The 23,520-nt window shown below is 40.5% G+C and overlaps 1 protein-coding gene across 3 annotated transcripts; it reads left to right on the forward strand.

The window, feature by feature from the left end:
* Nucleotides 1–3,433: 3,433 nt before the first annotated feature.
* LOC102221568 (N-myc proto-oncogene protein-like) lies at nucleotides 3,434–9,116 on the forward strand. Of its 3 annotated transcripts, none has more exons than XM_014470090.2 (3): nucleotides 3,434–3,558; nucleotides 3,938–4,589; nucleotides 7,047–9,116. In XM_014470090.2, the coding sequence occupies exons 1-3, from the start codon at nucleotides 3,478–3,480 to the stop codon at nucleotides 7,808–7,810; spliced, it is 1,497 nt and encodes a 498-aa protein (XP_014325576.1). In that variant the 5' UTR covers nucleotides 3,434–3,477; the 3' UTR covers nucleotides 7,811–9,116. The 3 variants fall into 3 exon arrangements, with proteins under 3 accessions (XP_014325576.1, XP_023203923.1, XP_005802681.1); XM_023348155.1 differs by having other exon boundaries at nucleotides 7,050–9,116; XM_005802624.3 differs by having other exon boundaries at nucleotides 3,467–3,569.
* Nucleotides 9,117–23,520: the final 14,404 nt, after the last annotated feature.

Genomic DNA, 23,520 nt, shown 5'->3' on the forward strand with positions numbered 1-23,520 from the left:
AAACAGATGTGGTAAGCTGAGACAGTGTGACGGTAGCTTTACTGTTATCACTAGTTGAGGTGGACCTTTGTCTTAATGTGATCATTTAAATGTGATCAATATCTTAATGAGATCAATTCTTTCTCTACTGGGATTAACGACTGTGACGCTGCTGGGACAATGGTAAATATACTGGAATTCAGCATCACAAAGACTTGCCAGAGTGCAATATTTGCTCTTAACATTTTAAATGGACCAGCAGCAGCTATTACACAGCAGCTTTTGAATGTTTATCCAATCACAGGTAAGTTAGAAAATATGATGACTGTATCATCAGACCGTGGTACATAATTAAAATGATTTACCCTGCTGTTTGTTTACACTCATAAAAGCATGAGAGCACTAAATGCAGCTGTGCGTGCTGCCTGTCTGACCTAACACAGTCAGCCTCTGTGTAATTGAAGCAGATTGCTCTCACAACATGCTTGTGTTTGCACCATCCAGCATGGTGACTTATAAATCTTTTATCCAAACTGGCCTAATTGCTTAACCATCCATGGTCCGGTCCAGAGGTGAATGGTAGGAGGGAAGCTGGGGATGCCGTGGTTGTCACAAAAACAACAAGTAAAGAGGCCAGAGCCTATGCTACCTTTGTCTGACAAGTCTGTCTTTCATCTCTATAGACTACATTCATATGTGATAAAGTGAAAAATGAGAGCAAAAGATTAATGGTTCCATAATGAGCAATTGAAGACTTAACACTGGTGTGTCCTCTTTAGATATTCCTTATTGAAGTCAATTGCAATATTTTACTTGTTTACCATACACAGCATCTATATAATTCAAATAAAATCAGTGATTTTTTTTTAAAGTGAAGTCCTGTTGAAAGAGCATGGTAAATGGCTTGCACTTGTACAGTGCCTTATTAAGTCCTTAGGATGCCAAAGTGCTTTACTCTACATTCAGTCATTCATCCATTCATGCATACATTCACACACTGGTAGTGGCACGCTAATGTATAGCCACAGTTGTGCTGGGGCACACTCTAACCTCTACCAGAAGACAAGGCAGGTGAAGTGTCTTGCCACAACTACAGAGGCAGAAAGAGCAGGAATCAACTCTTTCGTCCCAGAATATTTGGGACGAATTCCTACCACTGATAACCACCCTCTTGATCTAGTACAAATACAGATTAAACTGAGTCCATAGGTCCAAGCTAATGACTAGACTATCACACCTGATAGTCCTGTAGACTCAGTTTGATTGGGGACCAAAATTGAAACATTTGTTGCATTTTCAATTGGTGCAGTTCGCTTTAGGGCAACCTGTTACCCCTCTTGCTTTTGGTGGCACTACACCAAGAACCACTGAAGGAAACAACATGAAAACTTTTAAAGAGGTTACTGAGATTAACTTTCTTCTACAAAAATTGTACATAAAATTGGAGTGATGTGAGATTTCTCTTTTGCCTTTTATAAAAGACTGCAAGACATTTCTCCCACCAGCGCAATGCTTGCACATTTTTAGTATTTGCAAAGAATGCAAATGTTGCACTATAACCTACTTCCTGCTTTTGGAATGGTCTACAGTCTGCTTGACGTTCCCTTATGCACTTGAACCACAACAGAGTTCACTTAAACCAAACAAAGATTTTGGTTTTAAGTTTGACCAGAATTCACTTTTTTACTCACCAGAGTTTGATTGTGCATTCACACCTCGCCAAATGATCAGGGTTTTCTATGCAGATGAACTAGAGTTCAATTAAAGCAGACCAAACAGGGCTGGTGTGAATGCACCCTGAGACACCTAGGCAGGCGCATACCCTCTTAAAGCAGCTTCAGTCTGAAAAGCATCATACATCCTGTGCTTCCCTGATCTTTATTTTCTATGTTCCCACTCCCACTCTGCCTTTCTTCACAGCTGAGGATGCCTCTGTTGCTGCTGCAGGGTCAGAGCTATGCACCAGTTTGAGAAAAAAAAAGTAGTATGAGCGGACATGTAAGAGCCTGTGGGGAGTTTCTGACTCCACAGCCATCTCTTCTCCAAGTTCCTGGGAGCTGAATGCAGAGATGGTCCCAGGAAACTCCCTGCCATTCCAAGCCTGTTGACCAAACAGCTGCAGATTCTCAGTTTACTAACTTTGGTTTTTCATCTTAACCACCTACAATAAACTCAATAACTTTACAACAACAAGCCTACATTTTAGTACAAAGTAGTCCCACAACTGAATATTTAATATACTTTTTTAAAAAATGAAATACTGTATTTTATTATCTTTCCATTGTTTTCTAAAATAGCTGGAAGCTGTCAAGTCTTCCCACTCAGCTGGCGCTCAGCTGAAAGTCGTTTTGTAAACGTTTTCCCTGAAAATAAGTGAATATCATGAACTGTGTATACGCCTGTGCATAATTACAGATGAGCAGTTCATCCTAAGCTCTCATTAGAAAAGGGAATGGGAATAACTCCAGGCTACAACCACCGCTTGCGGTTACGTAACATGCTCTTCTCCTTTTCAGTCTTTATCCCGGAGGCATCTGAAAGCTCCCCTTCCTGCAAAGCCTGTTTATTTCTTGAGTTTCTTTTTTTCATTCTGAGTTTCTAGATGAGGATTCTCCTAACAGCCAAACATTCTTTTAATATTTCATCTTTTTCTTTAGAAAAAAAAATTATATCTCTTTGTGAATGCCTTTGTTTGACTCGCTATATACAGTGATGATGAGCATCTGACTTTAACTTTCGTGTCCGTCCACAGGAGGGCGTAGGTGAGCGCCGCTTTGTCTTCAATCTGGGTGAACTGGTGGCCTTCAGACAAAAGGCAAAACATTAAGAGCTCAACCAGAGAGGATATAATATATTATATATATTATTATTAATATATAATTTAATGTGTATTATGAAATAGAATAAAATTATATATATATAAATCACGTTAACGCGTGATTAATTGTTTAAATTAGTATAGAAATTTAAGAATGTACTTTATTTTTTACTTTATTTTTTTTTCAATATGTTTTACCATACAGTGTGTTAAAACCCGTGTGGAGTGAATGGAGAATAGCTTACGTAGTAAATGTTGATTTTTACAGCCCTTAAAGTAGCACTCTGAAGGACTCATTAGCAATTCAACAAATGCACCAGCCAAAGCTTCTCATCTTATATCTTTAGGACAAGCCTGAAGCAAGCTTTTTCTTTTCTTCCTTTCTATTTGTCTTTTGCTTGTTACCTGTTTTTTCCCCATTTCTTTAAAAGAAACACTTTCTTTTTGACCCATTCATTTCAGTATTGAAGCTATGTTCTCCATTCACCTTGAAAGAAGGATTCCAGCCAGCCTCTCCCCTCCCGCATCGCATCCCAGTCCACAGCATAGGTAGAAATTGTCCCTCCCCTAAACCAGCCCGTGTGGGAGGAGCTTGCTTTCCTCCCCTCAAAACTAAAGTGTATAACACTCTGGAGAGACCCACAATGTGTGTCAGAGGACCGTCTTAGCTCCAAAAGTAGATGACTGATCCAAATCTGGTGTCTGTATTAACTACTGACTGCAAGATACGAGAAATATCGATTCACGCGTTTTCATCCCAAGTAAGGACGAGGTGAGCATCTTCTAATTTCAGAAGATATTCTTCACATTTTGTATCCATTGTCTTATATATCTCTAATAAATAGTTCTCATATTCGAATGTTGTCATTCAATTTATTTTCTAACAAAAGTTGCTTTTGTTTTAAAAGAATAGTGCAGCCCTCATTTGTTTTGCGCCTTAACAGTGCGTCATGGGCACATTTACGCACGGACTCCTTTGAGATTTGTGCGGTTTTTTAAAGCCTACAGTGGAGGCAGTTGGGAATCTGTGTGTGGGCTTTTGACTCAGACACTTTCTGTGGAGCACTTCTGTTAGAAAGAAATGTGGAGAGACGCTCTCCAACCGCGCACGCTGACTGAACCTCTCTTGTATGTTCACAGGATTTTCGATTGTTGGATAGAATGCCGGCGATCATCAGTAAAAACTCCGATTTGGAGTTTGATTCCTTACAACCATGTTTCTATCCGGACGAGGACGACTTCTACCTCTGTGGTCCCGACGCTGCGCCACCGGGGGAGGACATCTGGAAGAAATTCGAGCTGCTGCCCACTCCGCCCCTCTCTCCGAGCCGTGCAGCGCTACCGGGAGAGCCGGCGGCCGCAACTGCCTCTTCAGAGGCAGATCCCCTCGGCTTCAGCTTAGGGGACCCCTTGGACTGGGCTTCTGAGCTGCTGCTCCTGCCCGAGGACGATATATGGGGGGCATCCGACGACGGGGACCTTTTCGGCTCTTCTGTGGATACAAATCCCAACAACATCATTATCCAGGACTGTATGTGGAGCGGCTTCTCCGCCAGGGAAAAGCTGGAGCGAGTGGTAACGGAGAAACTGGGTAAGGCGATTTCAACGGCATCGGCCGGGGGAAGGAACGCGTACGTCAGGGTGCCGGAGGTGGTGAGCCGCAGCTCGGTGTCGGAGTGCGTGGACCCCGCGATAGTGTTCCCCTTCCCGGTGAACAAGAAGAGCAGCAGCAAGGACGCATCTGGGACTGTTAACGCGTCCACAGCGAATGGAAGCGCAGCTAGTGACTCCGGTAAGAATCAGATGAACACCGTAATATAATTGTTACACTTTTTAAAAAAAAAAGATTTCTCAGAAATATTAACAATGTCACACGTCTTCACTAAATTTTCACACATTACTGTTATTATTTGAAGTCTGGTATATCTGTGAGGCAGGATCTTGTTCATATGACTGGCCCAAAATCCGATTATCCCGTCACATTCGACACGCACACGCACACGCACACACGCACACACACCCCAACCTGCAATTACACACGCATGCAAGCACACAGACGCACACTGGAGTAGTGACACAGTGAACCGTGGTTTTATGTAATCAGCGGGCTCTTCATCCGGCAGATGGCAGTAAAATAGGGAATTGTGCGCTTTGCTGAACTCAGTTGGCACCGGAGCCAAAACAAAACAAAAAAAAAAAAAAAACACACCACAGCAGCAGGCTGCAGGAGGGGGAGATGAAAAGGTTTTCAATAATGTGATGATCTGATAAAAGTGTGCCGTAAATGCTTTCATTACGCATGGATGAGGGAGACAATTTGCGCGCAGTTGGTGATAAATTGGCATTTAAACAACTTGGCCAAACTTTTGCTGATAACTGAATGAATATCATCGACTGTAAGAGTCTTAACAACAATACAACAGGAGGCAGTTGTGTGTTAGATTGGAAAATTACCGTACATCCTTTAGCACTCGTATTTCCCTTTCCCTGCCCCAGGAGCTCCCTAAATAAACACTCACACAAGTCCTTATCTGTGTGTTTTTGCTTGGAAAACAATACTACAAAAGCCCCCGGACTTGGCACAGAGTACAGACTCGGTCAGTTCTGCCTCACATCTCCTCTGCAGTAAAGGAAAGAAGTCACTAAGTCCTGGTTGATTCTTCTTCTTTCTTCCCCTTTTTCTTATTTTGGGGTGGGCGGGGTGGAGGAGTGTTTTGAGCTAGCGCTCCATTCTCGACAGCTGTCTTCCTGGCGCCACTCCAGTTTTGGGGCTTAAATTGTGGTGATCCGATGGCCTGACGCCCCACCATCCCTGCGCACTCTGCCCCCAGAGGTATCCATCCTCTATTTTGGAGTTTACATTTTTAATGAAAGGCATGCACACTTTTAAAAGAAGAGTAGTATGGGATTATCCTTTCAGTTTGGCCCATTTCAAAATTTCAACCTCCTTTTAATGAATTTTTTTTAAAGTCAGTTTTACAGTCAAATTGCCAAGTGGAAGAAAGAACATAAAAAAAATCCTCTGAACTGCACTCAATGAGCTGTTCCTTTCTGAGAGTGAAACACCAAAGAGGCTCACATGTGGCAGAGTCAGCCACACCCCCTTCCCTGCTCCCTTCATTCAGCCAGCTGTGCTCAGCTTTGTTTTGATGTCAGCAGCAGTCTGTATGAGCGATCAGTATGTGTGTCTGGTGTCTGAAGTGGGTTACCATAAGCTGTAAAATGCCACACTCCACAGATGCTCCTGGGCTGATAATGAAAGCCATTATCACAAAGGCATTTTAACTGCGTCTCACACCCTGTGCCTTCCACTTGTTCACTTCCAGGCACTCAAAGAAACAACGTAGGTTTGTTAAAATTCGGCTGATTTGCTCTGTTTTAGTTCAGCTGAGCCAGAAACTTCTCCAGTACAGATGTTGGATGGTATCAGATTTTCATGATTAACTGATATACATGGTCTCTTGACCAAACAGCTTGACAATTGCAGCTGTAATTAAAGTGATGGGCCAGCCTGGGCCTTCATTGGACTTTTCAGTAGGACATCTGGACTATCTGTGTTTTTCGTAACATCAAAATTGGTCTTTATCAAATGTATGAGAAAATATTAACTTTCCTTCAGCTAGCTGACTGGCAGTGCATATAAACAGGTGAGGGAGGGGGCAGTGCAGTGCTATTCTACCCTACAACCAAAGAAATCTGGTCTACCACTTTCTCTGGCATCTTGTTAAAATGACGTCTAACGACTTTTTGTGGTCTTGAGTGCATAACTTGTTAAAACCTGAGTACCTGGATGCTGGTAACTGGCATATGTGTACTCCACCATATGCCTAGACTCTGTTAAAGCTCTTTCTACTATCTCAAACACTCAAAGTATTACCGAGGTTGTGGTAACAGACTGACGGCATTAGACTAATACTGTCTCATCTCGCCGAAGATTAGCAGAGGTTTTGAAGAAGGGAATTGGAATACAACTCAGAACTCCAGTCTGTCTGCTCAGTGCTGAGTATGAACATGCCAATGCCTGCAGAGCAGATTAGCTGAGAAGTGACTGACATTAAGCATTAAGACATTTGTGCCTGCGCTAAAAGCATTGAGCAACGTCCTCTCCCACACACATTCCTCACTTGATCTCACTAATTTATGAACATATTTACCTGTCACCTACTGTCACACGTAGATTGAATAGTGAGAATATTTTGCACATCAGTGACAAAGTTTGTTTTGTTTTTTGTTCTTTTTTTTCTCCCAGAAGAGGAAGACGAAGATGAGGATGAAGACGATGAAGAAGAGGATGACGAGGATGATGAGGAGGAAGAAGAGGAGGAAGAGATTGATGTAGTTACAGTAGAGAAGAGACGCTCCACAATCAGCAAGACATCTCCCATGACCACAGGTATAGGAACCATCTGTGTTAATCCCAAGAGCCAAGATGCAAGAGGGATTGTCTCAGGATCTGGGGTTGTGAGTCGGTTCATCAGCCGTGCCCCTCAGGAGCTCATCCTGAAGAGGAGCTCGGTCCATCAGCAGCAACACAACTACGCGGCGCCCTCACCCTATGCCTCAGATGATGACCTGACCCCACCTCCAAAGAAACAGAAGACATCAGAGACATCGCGCCCTCCCATCAGAATCGGTTCATCGTCCTCCACATCTTCCTCCTCGTCCTGCACCTCTGCCCCCAGCATTGCGGGCTCCCGCAGCAAGCGCAGCACCAGCGGGGACAGCAGTCCACGTGGAAGCTCTGACTCTGAGGACAGCGAGCGCCGACGAAACCACAACATCCTGGAGCGCCAGCGACGCAACGACTTGCGATCCAGCTTCCTGACCCTGCGTGACCATGTCCCAGAGCTGGCTCACAACGAGAAGGCGGCAAAGGTGCTGATCCTGAAGAAGGCAACCGAGTACGTTTGTTCACTGGAGACGGAGGAGATGAGGCTCCAGCAGGAGAAGGACAGGCTGCAGGCTCGCAGGCAACACCTCATGCGCAGGCTGGAGCAGACTAGGACTCGCTGACGGACAACTGCTACAAAATAAAACCCCTCACATAGACCCTGGAGGAACCCCTCTCACCATCCTGAACTCCAGACATAGGCCTATACACTTAAGCACAGACACGCAGGCCTTTATATCTGTTGGACTTTTGCACACAGAAACACTAAAATCTCAGAGGACATTTATCGTCAGATGCCGATACACAAACCTGGAAGAGAGAAGAGAAGAGGATGCACAGGGGGGAGGGGGGTTTGCTGGAGGAACGCTCGGACTTTTACTGCCGCCACTTTTTTTGCACATTTGTTGACGTTAAGAATGTTTAGGGTTTACTTTTCAATCCAGTCACATCGAGGAAAGACAAAAAGAGAAAGAATGAGGAGGGAGACAAGAGACACTTTTTTTTTTGTCTTCGCTCCCTCTGGTTGTTGTTATTGTTTTTTTTATATATCATTTCTACATGTATGTTTGTTTGTTTTTTGTACTCACTGTGACACCAGCCTGGAATTGCATGATTCCACACAGGGATGGGTGTTGGAGGGCACTTTGCTTGGAGAGTTCAGCGGTGCACGCTTACCTTTGCCTTCATCACTGCAAAACTGAAAAATGAAACATAAAAAACTGATGACCGAGGCGTCATAGCAGACACAAACAATGCCACTACAGGTTCTTTTTCCCTCACTCTTCTCACACTGGTGCTCAAACCAAGTCAGTGGATGTATAACTGTGCACCTTGCTAGGCGACACTTTTGTATATAACAATAGTGTGCAGACAAAATACACTCAGATCTGCCTTGTTTTATATTTACACTTTTGTTCTTGTTTTTTTTTTTAATATTCAAGTCAGGAAGCTGCCAATAACTGGACTGTAAGTTTATATACCTTTCAATGTACTGTAAGGTCTCAGTTTATGAGAGTCAGAAAAACTTTGTAATATAACTGCATATTTTTCCTTCTCTTTTTCTTTTTTGTATATCACTACGTTTTACACATTTATTTGCTTTTAGTGTGATACATACTAAATTTGATACTTATATTTTCGTAAGAGAATGCATTCTTGGTAGATATCACTTTATCTTGTCATTTTCTCTCTTATCAGACATTTTTTTTGTACAGCAGATGTGTTCTATCCACATGTACCTGGACTTTCCCCACCTTTTTTTAAACTTTCCTCTTTTGTTGATATTTTTAACTATCGGGTGCATAGAACTGGGTAAACTGATATGTTTGTTTTTTCACTACATTAAATGTACCTTTAGTGCTGCAACTCATGGCACTTTTGAAATACCTCATTTTGAAAAATAAATAGACAAAATTTCCTGACTTTTTACGTCTGTGTCTTGCCTCCAAATTTCTGTATTTGTTGTCGCTCCTCTCAGAAGCCTCATCCTCACAAAGAAAGAGCGCGTCTTCTGAATCCTCTCTGTTTCTGCACCCTGCGGCTGCCACCCCGCCCCTCCCTCTCAAGCCTCTCACACCCTACACACACACACACACACACACACCCCTGCACGCCCACACACATTTCCACATCTCTCTCTGTTTCCCTTTCTGCTATACACAGCTCTTCCCGCTACATTGTTCAGGCTGCTGCCATGGAAACTGGAGCAGCTGCTAAGTAGCAGACACGAGAGTGAGTCTTTTATTTGTTAGTAGTCTGTGTATTCCTCGTGTGTGTGTGTGTGTGTGTGTGTGTGTGTGTGCGTGTGTGTGTGTGTGTGTGTGTGTGTGTGTGTGTGTGTGTGGATATGAATGCAAATGTTCTTATGTGTGTCTACCTTTTGTCGTGGTCTGTGTGTGGCCCCCGGTGCCTGATATTGCCGGTGCTACACATTGCCTGCCATGATGCCAGGACAAGTCTTGATACTGTTTACCAACATCAGCCACATGGCTTTGCCCTCCTCCCCTCCCCTCCATGCCCCTTTCGATCCGTTGTCCCCTTGTGACTTCAGCGCTGGGCCTCGGCCCAAAAATGTGCCTTGGAAAAGGGAATTCTCTGGAGATGGCTGAAAGAGAAATCTATTGCTATGGTCAGCACAGTCTTTTAGTGAGCTCACAAAAAGAAATGGACAAGGTAAGAGGAGAAATACACTGCATAAAAACATACCGTGTAGGTGATTTTGAGAAATTCTTTTAATCTAGGAAGCTGTTCCATTTTTGCCAGTGATCATCTTTAGCAAAAGCACCTCAAACACTCCTGCTTATGGAGTAATTTATAGCTTCACAATCTCTGTGTTTTAGGATTACATGGATTTAATGACAAAACAAAACTGAAATGGACATTATGGAGGCGCAAGCATCCAGTTTCTTAAAAGAAGTGAAAAGGGAACAAAGCCTTGTAAATGACTTATGTTTTGTCAATGCGACATGATAATCTGATGTATAGTTTGTCTCTGACATCATCAAATAGTGCACTTTTTTAATTCTTTGTATATGCTCAAATATTGTGCTGAAATTCAAAACTGATGATATTTTAAAACTTTTCTGTTGAACCCTTTTTGAATTTACCACTTTAGTTCAGTGACATGTTATAGTTTTTTATGACAATGGTTTTCATCCTTTTCTTATAAACTATAGCCTTAGAAAAATATTAAGTTTGCTGAGTGACAACACATTGACAAACATTTCAAAACAATCAATTAGAAGTTTGACTCCTATGGGTAGTTATGTTTTTTTTTCATTAGAGAAAGAAATCTTATAATTTTGATTGTAAGAATGTTAACGGTGTAACTATGTGTTTGATTTTTATCAAGCAGTGCAAATTTTCAAGCTAAATTAAATCAGTTAGCAAGCCTGACTGACATTTAAACTTGGAGCTGGAACATGGTTTAGATGTGTAATTCCACCAATATTCCTTGTTCACGTTCCTCTGCTCTAGTGCAGTGAATTATTTCATTTACACTTTTCAAATAATACCAAAATATGTGGTAAGTACCACTAAGTAATTCTTGTAGCACAGTAGAACAATATTTATAAAAAAAAAAAAATGAGAAAAGCCTACATGGACTTTTTCACAGTGACATTTTTTGCAGCCAGATGTTTTGAGAACTGAGCGACTATACTCTAAAAGTTTGGGTCGGAAATTTAGTAAATGGAAACATTGCATGAAACCTTCACATAAGTGACAACACCATAAAGATTGATGACTTTGGAGTTGAGGCAGCCCAAAACTGAGCCTCTCACAGGGGGCGGCGGGGGCCGCTGTATTACATAACAGGGGTCTGGCGTCTTTGTGTGCACTTACAGTGCATGTATGGAACAGGAGTCAGGCGTTTTTATCTGTGTACGAGTTCATGTTGTGACCTCTCCTGGGACTTCCCCTCACCATCTGCCTGCTGAATTCATCCTACTTGGTTAAAGTAGAAAACAAGTTCACAGACAATAGCAGTGAGCATGCAGGAGGGGAAAGCAAAACAGTATATCCTAACAGACACACAATGGACTTGGCTGGTAATATGAGCTAACAATACCCAAACAGCAGCGTCCAGTATCACACTTCCTGTTTACACTATAAGTTCAAACTGCTTCCTCTTCAGAGACACGCTCACTGCCGACACATTTTAACTGTAGTTAATCTCTCTGAAATGAGGCTAATTGGTTTAGAAGGGAGCTGATGTCGTTGAGTGGTCATCTCCTGTGTTTTAACAGACATATGGCCGAGGCTTTTCTTTCAGCTCAGTGACCGCCCTGGCTGACTGAAGCTCCTCAGACCCACACATGACACAGATCTAATGGGCTTATGCCCCACTAACGGGAGAACATTAAAGCTGCACAGAAGATAATGGGGCATGTTTGTGTTGCTCAAGCATTGGTGTCATCCTCCGGAAATCTTCATTAGATTAATCAACAAACACTTGTTCCAATGTTTCTATTGTCCTGCGGACACCGGGTCTGCATTGAACATGTCAACCTTCCCATATGGAGGGAAACAAAGCCTCCTGTGTGTGTTCGTGCGCAAGTGTGTCTGAGCCCAACCTCTGCACAAAGGCATCGCCCGTGCACCACACTGGGCTCTGTTTGCCAGGACCTCCGCTATCTGAGAGGGAGTGTGGGCGTGTATGTGTGTGTGTGAGTGTCATAAGAGCGTGTTGCCATCTGTTGTGGGGTGCAGCACTGTTGCAGGTGTTTAGAAAGGGGGTGTGCGTAGGAGTTAAGGTAAATAGAGGAGAAGAGCCATGTGCATGGAGGGTGTTAGAGGATACTGCGGAAGAAAACACAGGCGAGCATGAGTGGAAACGGCACAGCTCCTTCAGGGAGCCTCCTGTCCGGACTGAGTAATATGCAGCAGTGACAAAGAGCTACAGTAATTGCAGAACACACAGTGGACAGTGAAGCAGAAGAGGGTAGGAGGGAGGGAGCACAAGGAGAGAAAAGAAGGCCTGAGTGTTTGATCAAAGTTTACCAAAGACTGAGGAGATTTGCATACAGATGGTACTGTAGCACAGCCCCCATAATACCTTTCCCTCTCTTTATTTTTCTTTCTGACTCATGCACGCTCACACACACTCGTACACAAATGTTATAGGGTTTCATTGAAAAATCCATGAATAGCCTTTCAAGAGCACGTTCAGGCGAAGAGACAGCCTCGGCTGTGCAACAGAGCATTGAAAAAGACCAAAAAGCAGGGAGGAAAACAGGATAGAAATAAAGATAAGAACTAAGACAGAAGATGTGAAGAGTGAGAGGAGTGGCAAAAATGAAAAAGAAAAAATCTTTTTGTCATAATCAATAAACACCTTTTTTTGTGAATGACTCATATTTATTATCTGCTAATGTCAATTCAGATCTTCCTTTCATCCTTTACCTACATCCATCTTCACACTGTAATGACTCTGAATACCCCTATTGTGGATTTATTGATAATTTCTTTTAAGTTGAAGCCATTATTTCAAGGCAGGTCCTTGACAATAAACCTGATGTGCCAAAACCTGGAGTTCTTTCTCTGACGCTGAGCAGTGAAAGCCACAGGTATGTCCAAAACCAGCCTGAACTTGCAATCAGCTGCTGCACCGCTGACAGTTTAAAGATATATCAGCCTGTAGGTTTCTGGAAACATGTTTGAATATCAACAGAAGCTCAAATCACTCAACATTTGTTCAGAAGCATTTATCTGTCACTGAGTAATTTGTGAAACACTATTACAACATAGCTACAAACAAACTTACAGTAAAAGTGAAGCTGAAGAATCTGATGTACTGAAATAGTTACAGAAGCTACAAGTAAAGTTACGTCATAGTTACCACCTGTCTTTTCTTTAAAGTCCATCTAAAGCTACAAATGTAGGCATATTTCTATGAACCTGAGTTCATTCATTAAATAAATTCAACTGCAACATGAAACATATTTTACTTAGCAGACAGAAATTTCCTGTTTAGAAATCATGTAAATTGGACCTGTGTGATCGCATGAAATAGGCTGAAATGTTCAGAAAGCAAAATTAGCTTCTGAAGAAATTAAGACATTTGAAAAGAAAAAAAACAGGAGTATCGTGGCAACAAACATGATATTTCTGTTTGTTGACATGATACAATATTTTCAGTAGAGGAAAATATAGTATTTTTCTCTACTGAAAAATATTATATTGCATAAGGAGATCAAACCACCAGTCTGTGACCCCTAAGAGCACTTTAGTAGTGCAGTAGGACAGTGTTCCAATTCACTTCAGCAAATTCACCTCTGGAATGGCAAAATAAAAGACATTTTGACTGGTCCAGTCAAATTCCAATTAAATATCTGATTGAGATGCTATTCATGCTCAAGCCCCAAAGTGACTGAATTTAAACAATTCTGTTAAATGTTTGATGGTAGATGTGGTACAAGTTCTCTTCGGGTTCAGGGGTCAATTATTCTTCACACAAGTTGGCAATTTTAAACTAAGATATAAAACTAATAATGAGAACTATTTTTTTATTTTTTCTGTTAATGTTAGCTTATGATCTCAGATGTGCGAATGACAAATAAAGCAAAAACCCCAAAAAATATTTTATTCTTTGTGGGGAAAAGATATTCTTCAAATACCATTTCCCCACACTGTTAAGCTTAAAATACAATAAATAAGGGGTGTTTTTTTCCTAATTTGAAAGTGGTTATCATTTTGTATAAAGCTGCATATTCTCATGCCCAGTCTAAGTATGCGTGGTTATGTTTTAAAGGATTCTTGTGCTGTTCCACATGTGTTTATTTGGGGTAATCGCTGGGGCGCTTCTGTGTTTGTAAATTCGTAGTGAGACTGATTCATAGCTGTTTCTCCTGAGGAAGCAGATAACAAATGGTTTTCTGGTCCAGTGAACACATGAGGCGTACAAACCAAATGAGATTTAACAAAACCTGTCTATGTGGGGCACAGGGGTAAATGGATGGCTTACTGCTAAGGCAGTGTGAGACATATTCAGACTGACCTGAGGCCTAAGCTGACTGTTCGGACATCCCAGTGCTTCATAGGTCCAATCAATCAATTTGTGTTTGATCAGGAACAATTCTGTTTTGAAAATCTTCACTTCAAGGGTTTCTTCTCTTTACCAATCAATATTGTTTGTCTCAAATATTTGGACTTGTCACATTTTATTTATTGAGTTCCACAAGTTCATTAGGTTGTCCTAAGAGCTGCAGGGCAAACCAAGAACAGTTCTCTGATTCTTTACAGCTTTTGTTACACTATAAAATACTTGTTCTATAACATGACTGGCAATGAAATGGTGGAAAAATGTTGAAGAAATTTCAGTTAGATGAATAGGTTTGCCTCCGTCCATCCATGCATCTGTGGAGGGAGGGAGATTGGTGGATTCTTGTTAAATCACCATTGAAGAATTTAAATGAAAATGTCATGGACACTTCAGGAGGAAATCCTGCTCTTTGACAGTTATCTGTCGGTTTGTTGATGAGCCAGAGTGCGATAGAGCAGAGGACTGAGCCCGGGCAGGGAAGCAGGATCCTCAGCAGCTGCCTCCCTGACACATGCGCGACAGGGCTCAGTGGAAATCGGGTTAATGAATCGTGGAGAGAGGGAAACGGCAGGGTTACTTTTCTTTCAATACAAACCCCATCATTATCAGTTCAACCAGCGCTCATCTGCACAACACGGAGCGAAGGGACAGACAGTGAGGTCAGTAGGTGGCATTTCTGGACCCGCAGAAAAAAGGACCTCAGACAATAGATTAGATATGTGCAACACAATGCAACTGCTACTGATGTGTCACAGTCAATTCTTGATGGAAATACTAGTCTTTCTCTATGTTTATGATTCATTACGATAATAACCGTTAAGATCCAGTTGAATATTGTATAACTCTTTCTTATCCTCTTCTTGTCCTTTCTTATGCAACCTTTTGTGCTTCACTTGGTACATCATAGGATGAATCTTTGGTCCATGACCACTCTATTACAGGCCTGTCTGCATTGGTTGTCACCATTCACTGATGGAACAGCGAACCTTAAACAGAAACACTAATCTCACTTTAAATTGCTTTATACTTTCTTAGCACCAATGGCATGTGAAGCACTGACTGAAGCTTCTATTTCAATTTTGACCTAAATTGAAACATATATAAATTTTTTCTTAATTATGCTTTAATCAATTCCATGCTGTTCAACTATATGATTTCAAGAAAAGTAAGATAATATTTAATATATGGTCAGCTTTTGTTTTAAAATATTGTATGTATTTTTGGAAAATTTTTCCGTTTTTTGAAAACCATTTATGATCTTATCTTCATTTATATTCATACATATATCTTTGCCACTATTGCAAAAATTGTCCTTATTGGTTTCTCATTTTCCTTTCATTTAAAAAAACAAACTGTCTCAGTACTGCCCCCTATAGTTATGGCATGGTACTTTCTGGTTCACGCACAGATCTTAACTGCACATTAATGGCTGCTCAGAAAGATTAGCATATTCATTAAGTATTTTAGACAGACTGTGGAACATCAACATGTGTAGAGTATCAAATGTGTTTTGGCTACATAAAGAGAATCAGCAATGGGAAAGCATCAACCGCCTTTTTCATTCACCTTGTAACACAGCGCCACCAGAGGTGAAGGACAGCACTACACTGTTTCACCCAGCACTTCTCACATGTATGCAGAATATGCAAATGTAGTTATTTTGACTACAACATTTTTAAGTCATATGAAAATCTAATTTGTGCAACAGTCAATTGCATATGTTGATTTTGCCTTGTTAGTACCTATTTTCTTTGTCATTATAACCCCCTGACTACAAGTCACTGCTTAGCACAGCTACGTAAATGGATAAAAACATTTAAGAAGAACAACCCTCCTCCCTACAGTTATGCTTCCAAAATATGCTTGATGACAACTTGACACTAATAACCAAAAGTTTTTAATCACTGGAGAAAATTGGAAGAAATTTAAACAAATGCAGTCTCTTTACACAGATAATGTGCTTATCTAAGAGGATGTAATGTATTAGCATATTTGACTGGCTGTGCACAACCGATTTTTGTATTCGACAGCTGTTGAGTCAGACGACAGCATTGTCCAAACATGTGTCAATGCAGACTAATCTGAACAAGGAAAATTTGGTCGGGTAGTGAGGTGGCATTTTGGAAATCCTTTATTGAGCCCAGTTTTATAAACAAAGGTTAATTACAGAATAATTCATTTCAAAGGGTTAGCAGCTTTATTCCTTGTAACAGTGCGGGTTATGACATCCATGAACCACAAGCTGGTGTCAGCAAAGGCCTAAGGAACATTAATAAACAATGCTACTGTGTTAACTCAGGCATGGCATTGATTTCTTTAATTGGTGGCCTGGGAGTGGGAAACATTATTGGATTTGATCTGAAACAACCCCCACATTTGTGCACACATTCCCTCCCTCCTTTCTCTGAAACACATCAAAAACACTCCACCAGTGGCTCTGTCATTGCTAGACATAGAAACAATCTGGAATGTTTCACATCTCTCCGAGATTTTATAGCAAACAACTGTCAAAAAAATGTCACAAATGTATTAGTGTGGATTCAGTTACACACATGTAGTTGGCTCATGTAGGAATGAATGAATGAAGGAATGACAGTAACCTTTTGAGATTTGGGGGAGGGCTACTCCAAAACTGTCAGTAAATATTGGGGGCGTGTCCAGGATGTTATGAAAGACACAGTGATTTGTCTATTTCTTAACATGTACATACTTGTACATTTTATAATTCTGTCGCTGAGAACAATAAAAATATTTTTCCTGTTCAGCAAAAATGGAGTGGGCTTCTTTTTGCTTTACACCAAGTCAAAACAGTAAAAAAAAAAGAAAGAAGAACAACAGGCAGGTTTTTGAGATTTTTGTACCAACTACCAGTTAATTGCATGATAAAAATGGAAGTAGGAAGGAATGAAATTGAAATATGTTGGTAGAAAATAGAATGCAAATTGGTAGAAGGGCCGAACACACCAAGAGTTCAAAGAAATACACTTATATTCTAAGTAAAAATGAACTAAGGCAAATACATATGTTGGGACTAAACAGTACATGCAATGACAAGTCAAAAAATTCAGACACATCTCACAACTTGAAAACAATTTAAAAGAAAAAAAAGGAAGAAAAAGGAACATAAACATTTAAGTTGTTACAGTGACACAATTATTAAATATTTTAACTATATCTAACATGGCCCTGTTCAGTCTTCTTTTTGTTGCAGCAGTTGTGTAGTTGTGTTTTCTGTGTTCTTCTCCTTTCCTTATAAACATTTTGTAATATTAACATAATGTTCCAATTGTGTTTTGCAAGTGAATGCCATCAAATTGTTGTACAAATAATTATGTTTATTACAGATGTAAAATAAATCACACAATGTATTTAAATACATGGTTTTTCAGCTTGCTTGCTGCCTTACAATTCAGAGCATGAATTCTGCTTTATCAAGGCATTCTTAGAAGTGGATAATAAAACTTATTAGCTATAAAAATGTATTTTAAACTTATACGCAGCTGCTGTAAACACATACAAATAAAGTATCACATGTACGTTTATCACAGTTGAGCTGCATGAAAAAAAAAATCTGAATTGTTCCAATACTTCTGGAAAATTAACTGTGATGGAAACTTTTCCAGTACCTTTGGGGAACTTCCCCCTGCTGAGGAACACGAACGTTACAGTCACACCATGAACAGGTAGCGCTGTCAGCAGAAAGTAAATTAGCCTGGCAGTTGGAGCAGCTGCACTGATAAGACCTCACCCACTCAAAATTCAATCAGACAAAGGAAGATATGGAACAAAACAAGCTCAACTGTGTACATATTTCCTCTTTTGTTGATCTCATTCTGTTGTCTGAAACCTGGAGTGATTAATTTGCATCATGGGATATTTCCTGCACAACATCCGATTCCCTCAATCTGTTATTCTTTTGTCTTTCTTTAAGCTGAATGAGATCCACAGCTTAATACAGTGACACGCTGAAGTGAGAGGACACTGTGCGCTCTTTTGATACTCTGCTGTGGCTCCATCCATCACTGATAATGGCTCAGGACAGCTATGTGTTCAGTCCCCCCTCTCTCCATCATACTGAAGACTTGAAGCAGAAGGGTGGCTAGGAGGAGGAGGTGTACTTTGTCCTCATCTATTTCCTGATACCACATTACCCATCATGTGATAAAAGTCCTGAAATCCCATAACCCCAAAGTGGTCCTAACATCCCCCCAACTCAACAGAAACCAGCCTGGGGCCAGGCCCAGATGGTTGTAACCCCAAGGGAGCGTGCATTCTGCCACTATCCGGCTCTTGATCTGCAACACGACTGGAATAACTCCATACACACTCTAATTCACACACACACAGAGCGCTTTTCTTTATTATTATGCTGATTACCCTTCTAGAAATATTATTGACTCTGGAGCAGGATTGTCTGTCTTCTCAGAAGATAAAAAATAAATAAGAATTCAAATCACATAATTTCTTAAAATTAAGTGTCTATGCTGTGTTTCTTCTTATGCTTGTTCCAAACCCCTCAATAAAGGAAGTATTTGTCAGCTGTAGTAAAATAGCCTAGAGATTGCTAAATGACTTTATCACCTAATTTGCATAACTGGTAGTGTACATGTGATTGCAAGGAGTGCTGTGGGATAGACAGATACACTAAAAGTGTTTAGAAATACAAATACATTTTTGCTGATTCATGGTTGTCATATCACAATTTTAACTCTTTTGTTTATGGCATGAAAATAGACAAACTAACACAATCAAGAGAAACTCAGAGTTACCGTATATTTTATGTTTCTTTAAAAATGTCTTAACTTTAATGAAATTTAATTTTTTTAAGTCAAACTAGGTGAGATCAGTGAACAAAATCTTTGTACCTGTACAATTTATTTGCCATCTGGTGTGGAGGTGTCAGTATCTTCTGTTCTGACCGCAGCTGGGAGGCAACAATACAAAGAAAGTGGGCCACTTGTGAATATCTTGGGACCTGGGATGGCCCTGGCACATGATATATCTTCATTAATTCTTTTCATTATCTTAGTTCTTCTGTCCTTCTTTAATGAAACAACAACAAACACATTTTTCTGAAACATTCCCATAGTGCTTTAAACCTACACCAGTTTATTTTGTCATATCTTAGTTGTATATTTGTTTACATTTTCACTTAACCAATTTTTTTTTATATGTGTGCAATATTGGTACTTCAGAAAGACATCAGTCTTGCATTACCTTCGCACATCGGCAGAGTTACATTAACACAACAATCATCTACTTTAATGCAATTAGATCACTTGGGCAACATTTGTTAGGCATCATGCCAGAAAAGTTTCTTCTCGGTGATGGAACTTAGTTTAAGATTAGTAAAGTTAAAATGATGAACCATTTCAAATATATGTACATATAAACTAAACAAATGTTTTAAGGTGACATTTGCAAATTGTTATCACCCAGTTATGCTGAGACAAAACAATGTGGTTTATTTTGGGGACACATTTCCTCATATTCCTGTCTAATCTGTAATTTAAACAGTACATTGAGGTCAGTTCCAGTAAATCTACACAGATGGCAAGCTAATGTTATTCAATTAGCAGGTGATGTGGAAGGGTGTAACCTGATCCTCAACAAAACACCAACCCAGCACACTCCCTTCTATAAAAGACACCTGTCAGAAACAAGAGCCTCCTTTACCCTGGCTGTTAAAGAAAAGCACTCTACTTGTCTCATCATCATTTAGGACTTAGGTACTTCAAAGCTAGCCAGGTACAAAAGCAGTGAGATGGTTGCCTTCAAAAGAACAGCACAAGTTATGGTAGGTTGGCAGGGGAGAAGAATAGCTCTGTAAATCATAGGGGGGAGAAGAAAATATAAAAGACAAGGCGGAGAGACGCAGTTCACCTGTTCTCTGTAACACAATCACTTAACGATCCTCCAGGCGCATTGTGAGGGAGGGCGCTCCTGTAGCTTGCGCCCTCGCTTTGTGCCCCACTGGAGCGCAGAGATCATCTTCCCCCTCTTTGCAGACCCCCTGACCCTCTCTCTGTTCCACCCACACACACCCATCGAAATTACCCTCACCCCTCAAAGATTAAGATCAATGTCATTCATCGCGTTTAGAGTATCAGCCTTTGATTTGGACCAGAGAAAGGAAAGGGAGGCTCACAGGGCACCTGGGAGCTGTGTGAGGAAAGGGCAAAAAATGTCCTCCATTAGATGAAGATGAAAGTGGCTTTTTTACTTTCTCTTGAAGCTTGTGTGCAATGTGTGTAAATGCTGGCTGATCTCTGAAGCTATTACAATTTCACAAGTGTTGCATAATGTGGAACTCTCTAATCTCAAAGTGGCACTCTAACACCTTTATCTAAAGTTAAATAGATTTTTTTTTAAGTCATCAGTATTGGTCAATACGGTGGCCCTGAGGTGTAATTTATTTTTTTGTAATTGTGCTTCGTTAATGTTGTTGTGTTTCCGTTAATGTTGTTGTGCTTTGCACCTCAGGGCCACCGTAGGTCAAGCATATTTACAAATTACAAATGATGATTATATTGCTGTCAAGGTCAACGCTATCAAAGTTTTCATACATCTTAAAGTAATTATTTTGCAATCTGAAGAGTCAATAGCTTCATATTAGCTCAGGAAATGTGGATAGAGAACTTCATGGAATGTGTTACACGACTAAGCAGCTGCATGCAAATCTTACACCACTAAGTCCAACACAAAGGTTTTAATACAGTGATGTAAAACTCTCCCACTGATCCCTAAAGCAGAGGAAAAGTGCTCTCTGGAGTGACAACTGATTGACAATCGAACATTCAACACTTAAATCTGCTTTGATTTCAATCTCTGCTGATCTGGATGTCTACAGTATAGACACTGTTCGAGTGAAAAGTGAGGCCACCTTTACAATCTCAAGTCTTCTGCAGCCTCTAACAGGTTTTATTTAAGGATCACTCTGTAATTAGTTCAGTTAATCATCCCATCAACTTTTAGCAGCTACCCACAGACTGAAGGTTCACACAGCTTTCACACAGTGCAAAGCTGTATCAGGGGTACCTGGAGATACCCCTCCCATCTCTGTATACGTCACTCTGTAAGTATGTAGGTAAATGGCCATGGGGAGAGTGCCAGGCATTTCTACAGACAGTCTCCTCTGTGGACAACGAATTTGAAATTTCCATCCAGATGTTTTTAGACATTTGACAATCTTTTTAGGCATTTTGTGATGAATTGTACAAATGTACATATTTTCTCACCACGTCTGACAAATGCTCCTCAAAAGAATTCATGTCGCCTATTGGAAGCAGACTAGGTGAAGCAAAATATGAACATCAACAGTGTCCAAAAACATTTCTGCTTAAAACACGTCCACAAACTTCTGACCAATCACACAACTAATAGCACAGAGCTCTGTGCGAAATAGTCCGACCTGGGCCTGGTGTCGCAAAGGGGAGGCAGATGCTTTCCTGGGAATAAGATGACGCAATTTTTGTTATGCAACTACATCAATGAGAGCTAATTTTAATGCTTTGTATGACGTATGGGAAAGTCTTGGTGGTGCCACCACCTCCACCACCATATTTCACCAAATTTCAATTTTTGTCCCTTGTTATCATGTGGATTTTGTGTTTAGGGTAATGTAGTGTTAGGTTTCTGACACACAATAGGATTTACGTTGTAGGCCAACATATTTGATTTAGGTTTATGTGACCAGAGCACATTCATCCCTGTTTTGAGTTTCCAACATGGCTTGGAGCAAACTGCCAATGGACATATCATCACTTTTCCCAACAACCACTTAGTCACTCTCCATAAAATCAAGATTTGTGGAGAGCATGATTAAAAGTTCTGGTGGTTAATCACAACTTAGGTGATGGATCTCTGTTCGCACCTCTAGAATTAACCTGGGCATCTTGTAATTTTCTGATCCATGTGAAGATGGATCAAGCAGTGGGGTGTTTCCTGTTCTTCATTACAGTTAGTTCACTAATGCTCACTAACAAACTTCTAAGATCTACACAAAACAGTCAAGCTAGGATTAAATTGCACAGAAAAGCAACTGATGTCACTTAATATTATTGAGTGTTGTCAGCACAAAGAGGGTTAAATTGAAATGCACAGCAAACTTCTCAGATTTTTATTTATGAATTTTTAAAAAACAACTATTCATTCTTTCCCTATCATTTTGCAAGTTTGCACCACTTTGTCTACGTCTGTCACATACAGCTCACATCCTAATCCTCCTTAAAAAGGCAATAAAAAACAATACAGGACCATTGCCTGGTTTAACATAAAATACAAATAGGCTTTTGAAAGGCACTCTTTTTTTTAACAGCGTTATCATCATATGAAAGGATGCAAAAGTAATGTTGGCAAAGATCTTGGTACTTACATTTTTCTCAAAATAGCACACTTACGTAAAGACAATTTCAAGCAAAAATTGAGTTTAATAGTCCTAAAATATAAAGTTTTATTGGTGCCTTTTATTGATGACAATAAAGTAATGAAATGAAGAGGTTTTATTTGTCTGTTCTGCGTTGCAGAATGCATTCCTGCCTTTTTGTGTATTTTTCAATAGCTTCCATTTAAAAAATTGTCATTTATTTTAGCTGTCTGTCTCTCACTCAGTAGATCCAACCCCTCATTACTTCCACTTCTCTCAGCATTACAACAGGGTTTTCTCTGTATATCTAGTCCCAGACCTTTGACCTGGCCCATAGGTAAGCTTAGCTTTTGCACAGAACTGACCTTTTTCTATTGATACCATTCTCCATTGAAGTTCCAAGCCTTCCTATCTCCACTCTCTCTCTCTCTCTCTGCTTTCCTACCACCCCCATCATCCCCACCTTTGGAGCCACCATGGTTTGTGACGGTCTAAATGCCCCCTTTTGTTGGCAGAATGGACCTTTTGTCTGCACCCCCTGCATGTGCTGACTAAGGGACATCCAATGAGCCCACTTTTGAGTCTACACATAGGGGTATGAGAGGGATAGAAACAGAGGGTCAGCTTAAGCCTTGCAATTAACCCTCACCACCACACCCTCATCCTCTTCCAAGTGTGTTAGAGGAATTTTTTGATTCAAAAACGTTTTAGATGGTTGGCCCCCTTCCCTTTATATAACTTAAAATGTACCTTGAAAGGCCGCCACTCTCATCCTTGCACCTTTAGTTGAGTTGACGAAATAAGCTGACTGATCCTTTACACAAAGTTGTAAACATGGCTTGGATTTACATGCATAAAAACACTCAAAGGAAAAAAAAAAGATCTATCAAAGATCCATGTTGAATCAAGATTTCTCTATTTAGACA

Source organism: Xiphophorus maculatus, chromosome 15 (genome assembly GCF_002775205.1).
Source record: "Xiphophorus maculatus strain JP 163 A chromosome 15, X_maculatus-5.0-male, whole genome shotgun sequence".
NCBI lineage: Eukaryota > Metazoa > Chordata > Actinopteri > Cyprinodontiformes > Poeciliidae > Xiphophorus > Xiphophorus maculatus.